At 46.4% G+C, this 20,258-nt stretch overlaps 1 protein-coding gene across 1 annotated transcript in view; it reads left to right on the forward strand.

Annotated features, from left to right (window-relative positions):
• SHISA6 (shisa family member 6) overlaps nt 1–18,684 on the forward strand; it is a 273,358-nt gene extending 254,674 nt beyond the window's left edge. The window contains exons 4-6 of the mRNA XM_032839979.1: nt 12,892–12,948; nt 16,661–16,813; nt 18,107–18,684. Coding sequence (XP_032695870.1) covers nt 12,892–12,948; nt 16,661–16,813; nt 18,107–18,657 — 761 coding nt within the window. The 3' untranslated portion in view covers nt 18,658–18,684. The remainder of the gene's footprint in view (nt 1–12,891; nt 12,949–16,660; nt 16,814–18,106) is intronic.
• The last annotated feature ends 1,574 nt before the right edge of the window (nt 18,685–20,258 follow it).

The following is a 20,258-nucleotide window of genomic DNA, read 5'->3' on the forward strand; positions in this document are numbered from 1 at the left end:
ACAACCTTCCTGTGACTCATTGCGACAGAAATGGCTTTTGCTATATCTGCCACTGAGTTGTCCCCAGGGATGTCCAACACCTCATGATCACTCTTCCCTTTCCCTGGCTCCCCTTCCAAACACACAGAGGAGCAAACCCACAGGCACGTAAGCACATGCGCGCACACACTCCCCCAGCAGTTTACCAGCTTCGCTGAGAAGACTGGCCAATTCCCTTAATAGTCAAACCAGACCCCAGTGTGAGGACACTCGCTGTCAGCTCCAGCACCTTCACAGCTGCAGAGGTGAGGGGAGACGATCCGATTCTAAGAGACCTGTTAACTGTCTGGGATCTACAGGCTCTCAGTGGGCAGAAGGCCCCGCCCTACTTTTATGCTTCCTTCCAGCAGCCTTGACACCCCAATGAATCTAGATTGTTTTGTAACTTTATAGTCTTGTCAGCGCATCGATTGACGAGTCCTGAGCGCTAATTAATTGTTATGTTATCCAGCTCAATCCATCTGGAGGCTGATGGCCCTGGCTGGGCACTGTGCCAAGGCCCAGGACTTCCTGAAGGGAGAGGGGAAGAGGGAGACAGGTGATGGACGGAGTGGAGATGCAGTCGGTTGAGAAGTCCAGGGAGAGACAAGGATGCCAAATCTAGCAGACTACATGCACTGTGCCGTGGAGAGGAGCTCCAGGCAAAATCTTGGGACCCTAAGCCTTCCTAGTCTTCGTACATCATAAATATTGCCTTCTTCCCTTCTGCATCAACACCTAGGTGCCCACACACCCCAAAACCCCATCCATTGCCTAGAACACCCATGTGCCCAAACCCCCAAAGACCATCTTCAGAATGAACCACCATAGCATTTGTCAGAGTGAGTTAATAAGTCCATGCTGGACAGTTTTTCCATTCGACCCTCCATATCAACTCTCCAGCCTCCTCAGCCTCTTGAGGAGCAAACTTTTCTGGATCGCTTCATGTGGCTATCTTCCACTGTGGGTGTTAGCTGGCTTTGGTAAATAAGAAAGGAATGGAGGAGAGTGGCGATGGGGTACTTGTTTCCTATACTACCTCCCGGCCCATTCGTGAAGCCCTTAGCCCTATTGCCGTATAGCTCTCAACCAAAGCTCAGGGAGTCCTGTCCACACAGCTCCCTCCTGCTTTGCATTCCAGAAGCCACTTCCTTCTTTCACTACTCAGACCCAGTTTGAATGAAGCCCCCCACTCTTACTTGTCCCGAGGCACTGTACTATTCCTTATGGGTTCCCTACATTCCACTCACATCTTTACAAATAGCCCCTTATAAAAGTCCCCCTAAAATACCCAACTGGATGTATATCTGTTTCCTGTTGGCACCCCACACTGTTAGGTGAAAAAAAAATTCTCTATGTCAAGTAACTAATAAGGTAGATGATTTCTCAGTAGACTTCTCATCTCCCTTTAACACGCCTGGTGAATATCCAAGAGGAAAGATGTGGTATGTAGAATCCAAAGGTTCTTTGATCCAGAACCACTCTCCACTCTCTCTCCCCACCCCCTGGAATGCAGAGTATGTATTTCAGGGAAGCCAGATATACAGTGACAGTCGAGTACAGCTAGCAAAGATGAGGAGAGCTTCCAGAAAATGCACAGCTCCTGGGAACCTCTGCTGGAGAACACAAGGGACTTTCCTGCAAGCTTTCAGATAGTGATGTGTCATGAGAAAATACAACCTAAGACACAGTCCTTTCTCTGCCACCAATTTCGTAATGTTGGGCAGGTCTTCTCACTTCTCTGGGCCCCTTTTTCTCATCTGTAAAAGGAAGCACGCAAGCAGTAGATTTTATACTTATAGCACTGCACCTGTTTCTTCAAGTGAAATCTTAGGTAGAAGACCAATATGGGAGACAGATGGAAACGAAGCTGCTCTGGGCGAGGCAAGGGTTGGGGGCAGAGGAGAGGAGATGGGTGGGCAGGGCTAAAACACCGCCCACTAGACTCTATTCTTTTTTTTTTTTTTTTAAGATTTTATTTATGTTAAAGAGTATGAGAGAGAGCATGAGCTGGAGGAGAGGCAGAGGGAGAGGGTGAAGCAGACTCCCCACTGAGTGGGAAGCCTGATGCAAGGCTCAATCCCGGGATCCTGAGATCATGACCTGAGCCAAAGGCAGACACTTCACCTACTGAGCCACCCAGGTGCCCCTACATTCTATTCTTAAACAGGAGCCCTTGAGTTACCTCCAAGAAATCAACAGGATTTCTTGAAGCCAGTTTCAGAAACACTGTTCTAGAAGTACTTTTGAGTGCCTGCTCTGATGTGAGCACAAGATGGTCTTCACATGGGATCATCATTGCCCTCTCCCCACCCAGAGGAGGTGGAGAGCTATTGAACTTGCACTTAAGACAAGTCTGGCGAAACAAAAAACAAAAAACAAACAAACAAAAAAACCCATGTAGAATCTTCCTCTCTATTTCTGAAAATATCTCCATTTACAGCAACTAGTAATTGCCTTTACCTCAGGATAAAGGAAATTTGGAAACCATTAGTTGCTCCTAGAAAATGTCTGCTGTACCAAATGACTTCTCCCAGTCAATATTCTCCCTATTAAAGTGTGTGAATGTGTATGAAATCTAGACATAGGTCTCATTATCCCTGGATATACAATGTTTGGCCCAAAATATATTGAGGATTTTATACCAAAAGGCTTGAAAACACCATTAAGCTCCCCAGAGACTAAGGACCCAGTCCAACTTTCCTTTCTTCCTGATCTCTGCCCAGCATCTCTTCAGCTGAGTACCAAGATCTCCAGGCTACTTGGGAGACCCCACCAGCCTGGTTAAGCAACAGGGAGCTGGGGAGGGTGTGCCAAACACCTGGTTGAAGCTGGTCATGGCCCAGTGAGATGGTTAGCAAATCCTATTCCCATAAAGTAGCTACAAAGATGGATAGAATTGATAAAAACAGCCACTTCAGTCCCCTGGACAATTAACCAAAATACTTAGGACATCTGAGAAGCATTTATGCTTGAAAAAACTGCTGACCTTAAAGTAGGAATGGAGTTTGTGACAGTCTTGGGATTTCTCCCAGGCCCACCCCCCACCCCCAGATTAGTCAGCACAGAGGTTCTGCCAGGATGGGGCCGGCTGTGAATACTGGCAGCTGTGCAGGTCAGAAGAGACTCACTGGATTTGGGGTGTTGGGTGACACCCCGACCTCTCACCGCATATGAAAGAGAACCAATGCAGTTAACAGCTGACTTCTCATCTTAAGCATTGGAGGCCAGAGGTAGATGGGAAGCCCCATTCCAAGTGCTGAAAACACCTACCAGCCAAGAGTTCTGTCACAGCAAAATCAACCTTCGAAAGTGAAGGTGCAATGAAGACATTCTCAGGTAAACAAAGACTAACAAAGTTCTTTGTGAGCATACCTGGCTGGCAAGAAATCCTAAAGAAACAAGTGGACACCAGACAGTCATTCACATTCACCAGAAGAAATTAAAAACACCAGAAATGATCAATGCATGATTAATCTGAGAAACTCCATACATATTTTTCTCATTCCTCTCTTAACTTTTTGAAAAGACAAAAAATTTTGGATATCAGTAATTTTAATACTGATCAGTGGTATAATATCTGTATACGTATAAAAGGAGGAATGTCAGAAAGTCTCTTCCTACCTGAAGTTAGGCAGTTCTTCAAGTACAAGTGCTTCTTGGATTATTGTATGCTTTTTAGTCAATTTCCAGAGTATTGGATAGATAGATGATAGACAGATAGATAGATACAATGACAGTATAAGGGAGAGAGGTTTGCTGGACCAATATCAGAGCAAAGTTTCCATGTGCTACTGGGAGTAAGTAAATTACTCCGAAAATTGTATTAAGTGAAGGTGCATATTGTAATCCCTAGAGCAATCAATAAGAAAATAACTTTTAAGATCAAGTAAAATTGTCAAAGGAATTTAAATGACATAATATAAATGAGAGGCATACCATGCTCATGGATTAAAAGACTCGACAGAGTAAGTATATCAATTTTCCCAAAATAATATACAGATTTAACAAAATTCCTATCAATGTCCACACAAAATTATTTGTAGGTATAGACAATGTTTTCCTAAAATTTATAGGGAAAGATATAGGAACTGGAATTGATAAAATAATCCTCAAAAGGAAAAATAAGCTGTGAGGGATCAAACTACTCAATTTCTTTTTTAAAAAATATTTTATTTAATTATTTGAGTGAGAAAGAGAGACCATGAGCAGGTAGAGGGAGAAGCAAACTCCCCACTGAGCCAGGAGCCTGATGTGGGACTCAAGACCAGGATCCTGGGATCATGACCTGAGGCAAAGGTAGACACCTAAACGACTGAGCCAGCCAGGCACCCCAGACTACTCAGTTATAAGAAGTATATAGCTACATCAATCAAGACTTTGTATTCATAGGGAATATAGCCGATAGTATTGTGATAGTATTGTATGATGACAGATGGGAGTTATACTTGTGGTGAGCACACCATAACATATAGACTAGTCAAATCACTGTGTTATACACCTGAAATTAATGTACCATTGTGCGTCAACTGTACTTCAATAAAAACAAAAGACTGTTCCTGAAAAAACCAAAAAGATTGTGTAGTACTGACAGAAAAAGGAAGTGTAGATCAATGGAACAGAATAGAAAAGCCAGAAATAGATTCAAACCAATATATCCAACTTTTTAAAAACAAATATCCAAAAGCAAATAAATGGAGAAAAGAGAGCCTTTTCAAGAAATGATGCTAAAGTAATTGGCCATCAGGAAGGGAGGGAGGGAGGGAGGGAGAAAAGGAAGGAAGGGAGGGAAGGAGGAAGGAAGAAAGGGAGAAAGGGGGGGGAAGCCCTCAACTTAAACCTAAGTCTCATATTTTGTATAAAAATTAACCCAAAATGGGGTGCCTGAGTGGCTCCTTGGTTAAGCGTCAGACTTCTGATTCCAGCTCAGGTCATGATCTCAGGGTCATGACATCAAGCCCCACATCGGGCACTGCTCTAGCCATGGAGAATGCTTAGGATTCTCTCACTTCCTCTCCTTCTGCTCCTCCCCACCAATTCCCTCTTTCTTTTTTTTTTTTTAAGATTTTATTTATTTATTTGTCATAGAGAGAGCACAAGCAGGCAGAGTGGCAGGCAGAGGCAGAGAAAGAAGCAGGCTCCCTGCTGGACAAGGAGTCCAACGTGGGACTCGATCCCAGGACCCTGGGATCATGACCTGAGCTGAAGGAAGCAGCTTAACCGATGAGCCACCCAGGCGTACCCCAATTCCCTCTTTCTTAAACAACAACAACAACAACAACAAATCACACCTCAAAACGTATCATGGACTTAAATATAAAACATAAAACTTCTAGAAGAAAAAAAAAAAAAAACAGGAGAAAATTAAAAATCTTCAGGACCTAGGGCTTCAAAAAAAGTTTTGGACTTGACACTGGAAGCACAGTCTATAAAATAAAAAACTGATAAATTGGACTTCATCAAAATTAAAACTTTTGTTCCATAAGAGACTCTGTTAAAAGGATGACAAGACAAGCTACAGCCTGGGAGGAAATATTTACAAACCACATATCCTACAAATAACTATTATCCAGGATATAAAAAGAACTCTCAACATTTAATAGGAAAAAATGCAAACAATCTGATTAGAAATGGGCAAAAGTAATCAAGAGACATTTCACTGAAGAAGATATACAGATGAAAAATAAGCACATGGGAAGATGTTTAACATCATTAGCCATTAGGGAAATGCAAATTATAGCCACAATGAGCTATCACTACACAGCTTTCATAGCTAACTAAAAATGGCTAAAATAAAAAATAGTGACAACACCAAATGCTCACAAAGATGTGGAGAAACTAAATCACTCCTTCATTGCTCATGGAAATGTAAAATGGTGCAGCCACTCTGGAAGACAGTTTGGCAGATTCCTTAAAAGATTAAACATATAGCCACCACACAATCCAGCAGTTGTATTCCTGGGTATTGATTCTAGAAAATTAAGACATGTTGACACAATAACCTGAACATGAATGTTTATAGTAGCTACTCATAATATAACAAAACTGAGAACAACCCAGATGTCCCTCAAAAGGTGAATACTTAAGCTCTGCTATACCCAGATCATAGAATATTTACTGATCAGCAATAAAAAGTAATGAGTGATTGCTACATGCAACAATCTGGTGGGTCTCCAGTGATTTATGCTTGATGAAAGAATCCAATCCCAAAAGTTGCATGCTGTATGATTTCCTTTATATAAACTTCTTGAAATCATATAAGTATAGAAATGATGGACAGGTCAATGGTGGCCAGGGACTAATGAAGGGGTGGGTACAGGAAAGAAGTGGGTGTGGCTATACAAGGGCCACAAGAAGAATCCTCCTAGTGATGGTCATGTTCTGCTCCTTGACTGCATCAATGTCAATATTCTGGTTCTGAGATAGTCTATGGTTTTGTAAAATGTTACCATGGGGGAGTTTGGCTAAAGAGTAAACAAGATGTCTGTATTTTTTCTTTTAACTGCATGTGAATCTATAATTATCTCAAATTAATAATCTTTGTGGTAGAAAATGATACAGTGAAGGCAACATTTATTTTGCTTCTAAATCTGTGATTGGGGCAGGGCTCAGTGGGCATAGTTTATCTCTGGTCTCCTTGGGCAGCTGGAAGACTGGGGGCTGGAATCATGTGAATTCTTCCTCACTCATGTACATGTCTGCCAGTTGATGTCAGTTATGGACATATCTTAGCTGGAGCTTCCAACCCTTACCTGTAGACTTTGCATGTGGCATGGATGTCCTTACAGAATGGTGGTTAGGATCCAAGGTTGAGTGTGCCGAGAGAGAGACAGGTGAAAACCATATGACCTTTTGCAACCTCATTGTGGAAGTCCTACAGTATTACTTCCGTTGCCATGTGTTCACTAAGGCAATCAAAAAAGCCATTCAGTTTCATGGAGATGGAGAGGATACTCCCTCTAATGGAAGAGTGGGAATGTTCTAGGAGAACATGGGGGACTAAAACTATAGCTATGGTTGTTTTTATGAAAATGTAATGTGCCATAGTTTCTAAAGGCTGACCTCTCTTCCAAATCTACAAGATTGCCCATAGCTACAAAGTTTACACACCATGGGACCAACCATGCAGAGAGAACAAACTTCTCTTGTAATTCCTCATTTCTGGAAAAGGAGCTCTAATTGGCCCAGTCTGAGTGTGGTAGTCACACCTGATCAAATCAACCATGACCTAGAGTTTGGCCTGTATTAAGGGGAGCTGGGTCATCTTGCAAGAGGTGGGGGGCCACGATAGGAGGGAGGACAGTTTGGGGTGCCTGGATGTCTCAGTCCATTAAACATCTGACTCTTGGTTTCAGCTCAGGTCATGATCTCAGGGTCCTGGGATTGAACCCCGAATCTGGCTCCATACTCAGTGGGGAGTTTACTTGGGAATTCTCTCTCTACCTCTTCTTCTGACCCTCCCCACCACTCTCTCTCTCATTCTCTCTCTCTCTCTCTCTAAAATAAATACATAGATCTTAAAAAAAAAAAAAAAAAAAAAAAAAAAAGGAAGGGAGGACAGTTTCCTGAGCAGGAGAACTTTCTTCTAGCTATCAAAGCAACCCAGAAAGTACCAAAGCACATAAGGTAGATTTTCTTTAAAAACTGTATGCTCTGTCAAGAGACAAGCATAAAACAACATGACACAGAAAGGTTAAATGTAAAAAGATAGGCAAAGTTTATCAGGCAAATGCAAACAAAAGGAAAGCTGGCTTGGCAATATAAACATCAGATCAAGAGGACTTAAAGATGAGAAAAGGCATTAAGTAGGACAGGAAGGGTTATTTAATGTTGATAAAGAGGGCAGCCACAAAGAAGACATAAGCACCATGAGCCTTTTTGTGCTGCATGATGTGGCTAGGGAATACACAAAAGCAATTCCATGATAAATACCAAGAGCAAATGGCAGGAACACAAAGTGGTGGGAGATCCTAATACACATCCCTCCGTCTTTGACAGAATAAGTAGGCAACGGATGAATTAGGATAGGGAAGAACTGAATGATGTATTTCATGTGTCTGATCAAACAGATATATGCCCATTTTGGACCCTCCAAAAAGAAAATATACTTCTTCTCTAAGTACTCATGAAACATTTATAAATATTGATCGTATAGTAGCCCACAAAGGAAATCTCAATAAATTTCCCAAAGTAGAATGTGTACAGGCCCTGTTCTCTGACGACGATATGATGAGACAGAAAATTAAGAGTCAAAGCTCAAACCAACACAACCAAACTCTTTGAAATGTAACAACACTCTACTGAAGAACACTTGGGTCAGAGGGAAAAACCAAGCCTGTGATTACAGATCATTTAGGACATTGCAACAATAAGAACATTGACAAGACAAAATCAGAGAAAGAACATAGACAAAAACAGAGCTAAAGACCACATATTATTAACAGAAAAGAGGAAAAGTAATGGGCCAAAGATTTGAGCCCAGAAATGAGAAAACGAAAACAAACCAAACCAAAGAAAATTAGGCGGGCAGAAATGAACAAGTCCAAAAGCATAAAATAAGATTCGAAGACAAAGGATTGATATGTGTAAGGGGGTAGCTCTTGAAAAAAAGAAAAATGATATGAATAAATTGCTGATCCAGAAAACATTAACACAGAAAATTAAGAATAAGAAAAGACTTAGAATTTAATATAGAGAGGGTTTGGGTTTTTTGTTTGTTTGTTTGTTTGTTTGTTTGAGGAATATTTTAGCTTTAAGCTAAAAAAAGTTTCAAAGGTCCAGTGGATATATTTAGGAAAAATAGGAACTATGAGTTGAATTTAGAGTGGGAAAATTGGTGGTGCCTGGGTGGCTCAGTGGGTTAAAGCCTGTGCCTTCGGCTCAGGTCATGATCCCAGTGTCCTGGGATTGAGGCCTGCGTCGGGCTTTCTGCTCAGGGGGGAACCTGCTTCCTCCTCTCTCTCTCTCTGCCTGCCTCTCTGCCTGCTTGTGATCTCTGTCTGTCAAATGGATAAATAAAACCTTAAAAAAAGAAACTACTAAAAAAAACTACTAGAGTTGGAAAACTGAAAGGATTAATATGTAAAGAAAATGTTCCTGAGTGTGAGAAGCAGTGTGGGTAATGGTTAAGGATGTGGGCTTTCGTGCCAGATTGCCTGGTTTGCACTCCAGCTTCACCTGTTAAGCCAATTATCTGACCTCTCTGAACCTCAGTTTCCCTAGCTCCAAATTGGTGATGATAACAACATCCATCTCCCAAATGTTTTGTTGTGCAGTCAATGAAATACTAGGTTAGCCACCTAGTACGGTACTAACAAAAACTGTCCACAAGACCCCAGATATTATTTATTATTGCATTCCTCCAAAGTTCCAAAGAACAGATATCTCATGTGCTACATTCATAGTTTCAGGGCACACAGAAAATCTGAATACTATTCTCCTGCCTCAATGAAACCATTATCTTGATGCACAAACTTGATATCCTAGCACACACACACACACACACAAAAAACCCCAAACTTTCTTTATGAATATGTATGAATTGAATAAATATAGGCAAGGGGCGCCCGGGTGGCCCAGTCAGTTAAGCATCGAACTCTCGGTTTTGGCTCAGAGGGTGATCTCAGGGTCATGAGATAGAGCCCTGTGTCAGGCTCCATGCTCAGCAAGGGGAGAGTCTGCTTGAGTTTCTCTCTCTCTCTCCCTCTGCCTCTCTCCCCACTCACTCACTCACTCTCTAAAATAAATAAATAAGTCTTTTAAAAAAGGTTATAAATAAAATACATGCAAACAGAATCCAGTGTTGTAATGAAAGAACACAACACCAAAATCAAATAAGGGAATCCCAGGAAAGGATGAATGGCTCAGAATGAGGGAATCTGTCCATCCACTTTGTTGTTTGTCCAAGCAGTTGGCAGTGTGTTGACCTATAAAGACTGGTTTTCATTAGTTGCCTAAGGAAATTAGACATGGCCAAGGGGTCAGGGTTCAAGGTTGTTTCGTGTCACATTCTTGAACTTTTAAACAATCTAAATATATAATAATAAGGCAATGTTTGACTCTATTAAATAAACATATTACACTTAAATTATAGATTATATAGAGAGTATTCTATAGAAAAGACTATTGTGAACCCATATAAAATATTCCAAAGAATATTTCAAAATGCAAAAGTATATTCAAGATATGTTGTCCATTAAGTATAAAGGAAACAGATTAAAAGTAGTAGACTTGTGATGCTTACATCTCTGGAACTTGTATGTATTTTTCAGTATGTGTATATGTGCATATGTCTTTGAACATTTAGGTTCCCTTTCTTTGTTACTATAAAAATGCTACAATGAATAACCTCACACGTTTGTTATTTTGCACAAATGTGAGGATTAGATCGTCATATTTTTCTGCACTTTTCTCCATTTTAAGAACTGAAAGCTGTTCTCACTTGTGCAAAATGACAAATGCAGAAGGTAATTCATTGTAATAGTATGTGTGTGTGTGGGTCTGTCTGAATGTAAACATACACATAGTAATTTCCAGGAGGAGAGAAAGAAAAGGAAATGGAACAAAGTGTCATGATGGTTATTTTAAGACAGTCTTAATTTTCTCCTTTATGCTTTAAATTTCTTTCCTTAATTAAATGTTAGCAAAACATTTGAAGTGCGATTCAAGCAAAAGGAAAAGCCTTGCACTTGTAAACAAGATATCTAAATGCAAGATGTTTATCCTGCTTGCAAATGCATCTGTAAAGAAAAATGATAAGGACTACCTCAAAGAAGATATTTAGAGAGGTTTTTTTTTTTTTTTTTTTTGCAGTTTGGAAATGGGTAGGCCAATAACATATATTCAGATTTAAATTGGTATGAATATTTGTTTTCAAAAATGTGTGTGAATATGTTTAGCACAAGGCACAGAGCACAACTGGTGACCAAAATTATTAACTGAATTGAATTGATGATCCTTTCCTTAGTGGCACTTTGACTCTAAGACCCAAGATAAAGAGTGTTTCTGTCTAACTGCAACTCACCATCATTCCTTTGGCCTCTCCCATTTTTGGCAGCTGTCTCTGATGTCACCATATTGCCTAAAAACAAATAAACCAAAAAATAACAATAACAGAGAGCGAAGAAATGGTTTTTTTCCTTGCTTCTGGAGGACAAGCAAAAAGGGGGAAAAAAAACAAACTATCCTTTATCTCCCTTCCTGGTTTCTCTCCTCTTCCTTAAATCCAGGCTTGGTGTAGAATTGATTCAACCTTTGAGTCTGGTTTGAACCAAATGAATGATGTCATGTCCCATTGGTAGAGGAAATTTTGTCTAGTTCAGGATGATTTGTCTTGAAAATGGCCAGGGACTAGAACTAAGAGAAATCTGGACAAAACGATATATTGTGGGCCTGGATTTTGGAGGTGGGTATAGGAAGAGGATTTGGGGATTCACCGGATACAGAGGATGAAGGGAGGGAAATGGACCATGACTGGGGTTTGCAAACCCATGGAACATCAGTGCCAGGGACAGACAGAAGCTTGACCATTGGACAATAAAACAATGAGAATGCTCAGCTCACTTTGGGACACAGTGGTTTGGAATAAGGGCAGGGATTTCAAGGGCATGTCTATAAGCTGTTTAGAATCAAACCCTATAGAACAGTCAGACCTCAAATGAGAGGTGTATTTGAGAACTCTCAGTATGGGCTAAAAGGCAGAGCCTTCATGAAGCATCAGTATGTCAGGAATACAAGTGGCCAAGGGGTCTGGTGAGGGAGCTGAACACAGAGCGGCCAGAGACAGTGATGCCAGGGGTAGAAAAGATGGTTTCAGTAGCAAGACAAAAGAAAACAGAAGCAGATCATCTAGCCCCAAGAGGATGGCATGGCTGTAAACCATGGTTCAGAAAAACTAAAGCAAAGACTTCATGCCTCCTTTCCCCCTTGTTTTAGCTGAAATTAGAGGCAAAAATACAACGTTGAATTAAATAAAACATAGGGTTGATGTATTCTTTTCTGGTAAAACCACAGCTGTCTCCAGTTTCAGAAGCCCGTAGAATGCCTTGAACTCTGTGCTTGGATGACTGGGACCCTATTAATTTTGTGACTTGTTCAGTCCATATGGACTTTGCCATTTGTAGTGAAAAGAAATGACTTTGAAATGTTGGGCTGTGTTCATGGAGAGGCAGGACAGAACCTAGGATCCAGGACTCCTGATCCCAAGAAAGGGTCAATTCACGTTGGCTTCCCCCATCTCAGGATGCACCCAGACACCTGTCTGGTCAGTAGAAATCAATGCCCCATAAAGGTGTAAGCAACCCCCCTTAATGTTATGTTAGTCACCATACAGTCCATCAATGGGTTTTGATGTAGTGTTCCATGATACATTGTTTGCATATAATACCCAGTGCTCCATGCAGTCTGTGCCCTCCTTCATACCCATCAGGAGGCTAACCCATCCTCTTCCTGGTTAACCATACCCTAAAACACCCCTTCCCCGCAAAAGGATCTTCTCCCCCTGCCCAGTTCCCCACCCCATGTGTGTATACTTGCCAAATGGCCCTTCAGTCTCCATCCTTCTCCCCACCCACCTCCACCCCAACAAACCTCTGTTGTTGGTCAGCCAGATCTACAGATGTGGGTGGGTCTCCATGGTGACAGAGGAAGCCTTGGTACAGAAGGAGAGAGACACAAACAGCAGAGGAAATTTCTTTGCGTCTAACATACTACCTCCTGCCCTTCGCGTTCCCAGGGTACCAAAGGGCTCAGGCTTCCGAAGGGTATCCTTGGACTCAGAGAAGCACATTTGATGTCAAGAGAGGCGCTGTTGTGTGGGAGAGACGATTGAATGCCTTAACTCTTCTTTAAACATCTCTTTTCTATGATTTCCAGGTGATCATCAGTACAACCATCCGATTTTAAGCAGTGCGGCCCAGACCCCTACACATGGTGAGAGATGGCTCTGAGCGTTCCACATTCCATCCCCATCCTGAGTGGTTCCATCCTGACTTCTGATCCCCATCAGGCATGAGACATATGGTTGTGATTCATTGATGCTCAGAAGGTGTAAGGAGTCCATAATGGCTCAGTCCTACTCTTACACCATTGACCCCTCTTGTCCTGTCTCTGAAATGGAGTAATCTTCCATCATGAAAGAGAGGGGCTGAGACCCTTTCTTAATGCATTCTCACATAGATCTCACGATCTAGATCACTTCTTGTGATCATCCATTCCATATGTCCACAGCAAGGAGTGAACACTCTTCTTGGCCTGAGGCTGCTTGTGGTACCATTGACTAACAGCATGGGACTTGGCATAAACCCTATCAAACCACCCAAACCCAGTAAGATTTGCTAATGCTCAAAACCAGATTGGTTCACCTGAGCGTTAGCCCCTGGGAAGGGGAGGAAGATGAAGGTTCTAGAGGACAGAAAGTGTGAGCATAGCACCAGAGGATTACAAAGCCATGTTTTCTTCTTATCACATCCTCCTGCCAGGTTGCAATGTAACCTCTGGAACGGCCAAGAAAAACTATTTTGGGCACCTGCTCAGAACCTGGTAGCACACAAGACAGCCATGTAAATTACGAACTCTCAGTCATTCCTCTGTCTTTGCTCTGAAGGAGTGACAACATCATTAAATTTTAGTGAGAGAGAAACTCAAAGATAAAATCTGCAGCTCGCTTGGCAGAGAGACTCACCCCCATCCTGTGAGATTATGCTCTGCATCAGCACTGAGGTGTTGAGCATTATAATTAGGAGGCTAGAACTGGACTATTTTGATGTCCCCCTCTAGGGCTAGGCTCCTGGTGGAAACAGGTAATGAGAGCAAGAGTTTAATAAGCTGTTTCAGGTTGCAGGGTCTAGGAAAAAACCAGAACTGGAAGACACTGGAGAGATCAGTTTATGAAGCAGCAGGTCCCAGGGGTGATGAGGACAGTGGGAAAAGGCAGATGGGTTCAGATAGGAAATATGGTGGAGAAAGAATCGCGAGAACTTAGTTACTCACTGAATATGGCTGACAAGAGTCAACTGTGAGTCAAATGGCAAGCCATGCTCAATGAAAAGAGTGGGGGTTCTTAGTAACGCAATCTGGAGAGGCAGGAAAGCAGCCAGGGTGTAGGGGAGATGAAGCTGTCGATGGTGAATTTGGATCTGGACATCTGAAGCCAGAGAGGACCATAGGATAGTTAAGAAAAATGATTCGGCAGGCAGCTAGAAGTGCGGACATGCAGTCTGGAGACAGGTTACAGCTGAAGATGTCACTGCTTTGGAAGTGGGAACAGATGCCCTGAGAGTGGGGGCAGTCTGTGTGGAGAAGGCTGAAAGAGAAGAGCAGAAGGCAGAAGCAGAGAGCCTGGGGGATGCCCATGGTGATGACGCAGCTGCAGGAAGAAGAGCCAGAAAAGGCAAACGAGGAGTGCTCCGTTCACTCCCGAACATTCTGGAAGGATAAGTAGAAGCAGGTTTTCTCCAGAATGAGCCAAGCCAAGCACAGCCTCCTGAGGACAGAAGGAAGAACCATTCTTCCCTGTTCCTCTCTCCATCTTTTCTTTCTCCTCCTGGTACAAGGGGGTGAGGGCAGATAGACCTGGTCTTTGACCTTGAGCAGCTCACAGCTCGGTGGGAGCAGGGTTTTCTCTGCATGTTTTCCTTGGTGGCTACACTTTCCCCCAGGAGTTGTCAGAGTGACTATCAAAGGGGGAAGACAACCTGTGTCAACCTGATCAACCGAAGAGCATTAATTGGATCCTGATTTGGGGCCAAACACTATGAAGGCATCAAACTGGAAAGCAAGATTTCTGCTGTCAAGGACATTGCCGTCTTTGGTCATCAACAAGACCAGCTCAAGTCAATTGATCAAAGATCACATTGACGCTGAACTGGGTGGGATTGCCTGGAAGACCTATAGGGGCTTGAAGACCAGATATCACTGTAGGCTGAAAAGATGTGACATCGCCATAGCGAAGAGTCTTGAGGGAAGAGAGAATGTGGACAAAGGACGAATAAGGAAAGACATTGCAATAGGAGAGAGAGCATGAGCAAGGGGGCAGGGATAATCATGGCGGAGATAGAAGACAAAGAAGAGCTGGGCTTGGCTTAGCAGCATGAGTTGGAGAACAGTGAGGTTGGGGGAAGAGCATCCATAAATGTTGCTTTTGGAAGCCGGTGAGCTGAGCTATACCCTCGGTGGGAGTATGATGCCAAGTTATTCTCCAGCATCACCATAAGTGAAGAAAAGAGAGCTAGGGGACCAGTGGCTGTTACCCAGCTCTGGAGAGCAGTGCTTCCAGCATCCTGCCCACTCCACTTCCTGGCATCTGTCCCAATCCATGCCAGGGAGGCTCTTACCGTACAGTATGTTCTGATCTCTTAGGGGTGTAGAGCGTCCCTCACCCCCACACATATGTACAGAGCTGGCATGAACACCAGCTCATTGGCTGGGCTCCCCTGGCTCCATCCCCAGTGTTTGGGGAGACCAGTGAAGGCAGGGAGGAGAGAGAAGCTGGGAGTTCCCTGGAGTGAGGCTACCCTTGGACCAAGCCTAGCAGGTGATTCTCTTTGTCCCCCACAGTTCACAGAATTCCTGATTTCCATGGTTGGGCACTCTCTTTGCCAAGAGGCAGGCAGAGGCCACAGCCTGGCCCTTCTTGGGGGTCCCAAACCATAGAGGATGGTGGGACAATGGGAGAGCCACCTGCCTACTTCATGTTGGGGAATGATACTACTGTTGACTTCCTACTGAGGCATGCTTCCTTCCTTCCTTCACAACCGCTCCCTTACCCATACTGGTATCTCCTCTCTACCCCCAACCACAGAGCCCAATTCAGCCCACTCACCTCATTAGTCATCTGTCTCATCACCTGCTCATCTTCACTTCCGTTCCTCCCTCCATTCCTTCCCCCCTGCCCACCTCCCACCCACGGTCTAGCATTGAACACACTCCCTTCTCTCTCTTTGGAGTTTGGGATCTCAAGGCTCTGTCTCAAGGGAAGGAGGGAGGAAAGGGGAATGATGTGCTAAGCATTTTGCCAACATTCTTTCCTCCAGTGGCTCAGAGAGAGCCAAGGGGGCCTTAGGGGAAGGTAATGGAGGAGGAGGAAGTAGCTTTGTAGATCACAGTGACCCACTGGGGGCCACTCCCGGCAGGGCTTGGAGAGAACCAAGGCAGAAGGGGTGATGTGAGGGATGGAATGACATCATGGGACCATGTGGAATGGAGTCTCAGGGAAGCTGGGGTCCTGGACCCAGTTCTATGGGTATGGGGACAAGAACAGTCACTCCACTTTTTTCAAAATCAGATTTATCTGAACCTGAGAGCTATGAGGGAAAGGACAGAATTTTCACATCAAAGTAGACAATTTTATGACCCCTCCTCAGCTCTATCAGACCTACGTTCTCATCAGACACACATGGGGAGGAGTTTGCCACTCAAGGAAGGGCAAGCCACCAGCCTGGCCAGCGACGGCTAAAACATCACCTGCCCCCAGGCTTGTAGACAACTGGAACTGGGCACGAGGGAAACTGAGTCACCAGCACCACCCATGTCCTAGCACAGGGGACCAGGAAAGCAGGATGAGGACTGAGAGCTAGAACCTGGACCCTCCCCTCCTGCCTGCCCTCTGTCCTCCCTAATGCCATGCCTCTCTCTTCTTTTGCAGAGAAGCCACGGATGAACAACATCCTGACATCGGCCACCGAGCCCTATGACCTTTCCTTCTCCCGCTCCTTCCAGAATTTGGCCCACCTGCCCCCATCCTATGAGTCTGCCGTGAAGACCCACCCCAGCAAGTACTCATCCTTGAAGAGACTAAGTAAGTGGGGTTTTCTTGGGCTTGGGGTCTGCCTCTGCAGCTTCTGTGACATCCGCCTGTGTTTCTCTCTTGCCCTACCCCAGAGGCGACAGGTGTGGAGTTCCAAGAATAAAGAGTGAGGCCATGTGAGTCTAGAGAACTTCTGTACATGGGTGGGTTTAAGGCCCATCAAGACCCTTTACAATGTCAAGAAGGTACACAGCAGGAGAGCCCTTCTTTCCTAGCTTTCTGACCCTTGGAACTTCTACCTCTATGTCCCCATGGGGTTATGTTCATGACCACCGACTCAGGGGCCGAGCCTTTGCTTGATGCTACGGGAATAACCTCCCCTGATGGGTCTACCACCACCAGCCACCTCCAAGGTGGAACGGTGAATTTCTCTGGCTAGAAGCAGGGGGTTCCTGATGATCCAAGGAAGCTGATGAATGTTGGGGAAGACAGTGGCAGAGTCCACCCATCCGTGACCCTCTGGGCAAACCGTGGAGCAGTCAGCATTCCCACATTCTGCAGAGATTTGGAAAACAGCAGGAAGCCTCCTTCCTGGAATTTGGGGCAAAGCAGGCTTGTATGTGTGTCCTGCGTAAGTTCTTGGGTATAGCAGTCCCCATGAGCATGGAAGGGCCTCCTGGAGGGAGAGGGGGGCAGAGAACTGCATGAGGTCCACACAGAGGATGGTTCTGGCCTGCGCACGTTGTGGGCACAGGCCAAGCAGGTGGAGGCTTGATGCTGCGCAGCCTGGGGCTGGAGGCCCTGTCAGCTTCCTAGGCCCTGGCTGTTGTTATTCCAGAGAAGGTGTTACTATGTTCCTAAGTTACCAGCCAAGCATGTTCATGAGTGCCTCCCGGCTGGAGCATCTTACTTCCCTGGAGCAACCCAGCTCCTTGCAGAGATGCTCTGAACCTCATCTGAAGGCCACCAACTGCTTCTTGAGTGTTCCAGCCAGTACTGGAGCAGGATCTCAGGGGCGTGGCCATGCCAGCAGCTCTGCCCTGAGCTCCCTGGGGACCCTCATGCGCCCTGGATACTCTGGGTGGTCCTGGACCGCCGCCATCAGCATTGCCTGTGAGCCGGTGAGAGTGACTCCCAGGTTCAAATGCACCCCAGCCCCCACCCACCCCCACCCCCCGGGACTGAGTCTGCAGATTCCATGGGGAAGCTCTCCTCCACCTGTCTGGGTGGGGAGGTCCTAGTTCAGTCCAGGCTGCACTGTCACAGCGTCACCCCAGCTGACTTCTCTCCCTCTCTCCCTCTCCTCCTTCCTCCTCCTCCACCCCCCACCCTCCCCACCCCCAGCTGACAAGGAGGCGGACGAATATTACATGAGGAGGCGGCACCTGCCGGACCTGGCTGCCCGAGGCACCCTCCCCCTCAACGTCATCCAGATGTCCCAACAGAAGCCCTTACCTCGAGAGCGACCCCGCCGGCCTATCCGGGCAATGTCGCAGGACAGAGTTCTGTCCCCCGAGCGGGGCCTGCCGGACGACTTCGGCTTGCCCTACGACCGCATCCTGTCCGACGAGCAGCTGCTGTCCACGGAGCGCCTGCACTCCCAGGACCCGCTGCTGTCCCCGGAGCGGACGGCCTTCCCCGAGCAGTCTCTGTCGCGGGCCATCTCGCACACGGACGTCTTTGTGTCCACGCCCGTGCTGGAGCGGTACCGCATGACCAAGATGCACTCCCATCCCAGTGCCTCCAGTAACTCCTATGCCACGCTGGGCAAGAGCCAGACGGCCGCCAAGCGCCAGGCCTTCGCCTCGCGCAGACACAACACGGTGGAACAGCTGCACTATATCCCGGGTCACCACACCTGCTACACAGCCAGCAAGACGGAAGTGACCGTGTGACAGGCGGGGCGGGGCGGGGTAGGGGTTGGGGGGAGCAGGAGGGGCCTGCTGCTAGGCCTCTGTCTCTGGAGGCTCCCCTCCCCTCTCCCTCCGCCGCTCTCTAGGAGGTGAGGGTGGGCCGCCTCTGCCCAGAAAGCCATACTCCGGGGGACACAGCCCGGTGGCCTGGCACAGCACACTCAGACCTGGGATCTAGAGCGATCTCTCCCACTCTTCCAGAAGCATCGAGGGGTGTGAGAAGAGGGGCTAGGCCTCAGCACCTCCCACCCTCTGCCCCACCCCCATCACCACTAATTCCCTTTCGGCCCCATGCCCCTCTCCCCCTCCAGGGGGGCTCAGCGGCGGGTTCTGTCAGCCAAGAGACCCTGGCTTGACCTTAGTCCGAAGCCACCTGGGGTTGGGACTGGCCAGCAGGTGCAGTCAATGGGCTGACCGAATAGGCTCCTTGGTCTCGTTCATTTACCTACAACCGTGTCACAGAAATCTTCTAGTGCCTACAAACTGCCTGATCGCTCTCTCAGAGCCGGGGAGCTGCTGTGTCCATAAGCACAATAACGTTCTCTTCTGCCTGCTGGAATGCTCTGGTCCCCAACGAGTGGCCCTTCTTTCATTGACCCCCTCCGGGTACCCTCTGCCCTGTGCCCCTCCCCCAACGCCTAGGATCTGGAGGGGTTCCCTTTCTTCAGCTGCCTCCCCAATGTTGGGAACCCCCAACCCCAGTTCTAGCTGGCTGCCCCCAATGCAGGTCCCCTCAGACCCCCTCCTCTAACCCTAGCTCTTTGACTCCTGAGTTCTCTGGGGCTTGGTTTCAGCCCTCTCCACTGAGGAGACTCACAGTGGGGTTCAGGGACTTTGGGGGTACCCTCCCTAGCAACCTATCTCTACACTTCCTCCAGGCCTCTAGGTCTGAACTTTGACCCGACACTCAGGCCTGCCTTCCCCTTCTTTGCTCTGCTCCCCAGAGGCCTCTGCCCATGGCCAAAGAGCAGAGGGTGGGGAGGGCCACTGTGATGCCCTGGGCCTCAGGGGCTTGCCATTCCCATCACCCCAGGCTCCGCCTGTCTCCCACTGCACAGGTCAGGCAGGTGGAGGCAGAGGCTTCTAGAGAGGGTGGCTCAGCCCCCAGCCAAGGAAGACCCTAGGCGGTGGTCCTGCGCCTTGACCACCCCTCTGTCCCCACCACTGCCCACCTGCTTGGCCCCTCCTCTCTTCAATGTTTGCTCTCTCTGCCTCCTCTGCTGCAGTTCCATTACCCAGGCCAGTGGTTCCTCTGAATCAAAGCAACAGAGGCCCATTAGTAAACACAGATAAGGATACTCCAGGCTATGGGTCTGGGGATTAACTGGGCAGCTCCCCACCCTTCCCCCGAAGGGGGGCACTCGGGCACCAAGCAAGCAGATCCAAGCCTTCAGCTCTGTTGGGGGGCCATCCCTGCCAGGCCTACTCAGCCCCTTTCCGGCCTCCAACCTGGGCAGTGGGCAGTGGGCAGGGTGTAACAACCCCCTTGGAGAGTGAATAGTGAGCTAAGCAGTATCCACCTCCCCAAGACCAGAGCCTGGGAGGAGAGAAGGGGCTCCCCAATTCTCAGGGCCAGGACATTT

Source organism: Lontra canadensis, unplaced genomic scaffold (genome assembly GCF_010015895.1).
Source record: "Lontra canadensis isolate GAN:19392208 unplaced genomic scaffold, GSC_riverotter_1.0 scaffold110, whole genome shotgun sequence".
Lineage (NCBI taxonomy): Eukaryota > Metazoa > Chordata > Mammalia > Carnivora > Mustelidae > Lontra > Lontra canadensis.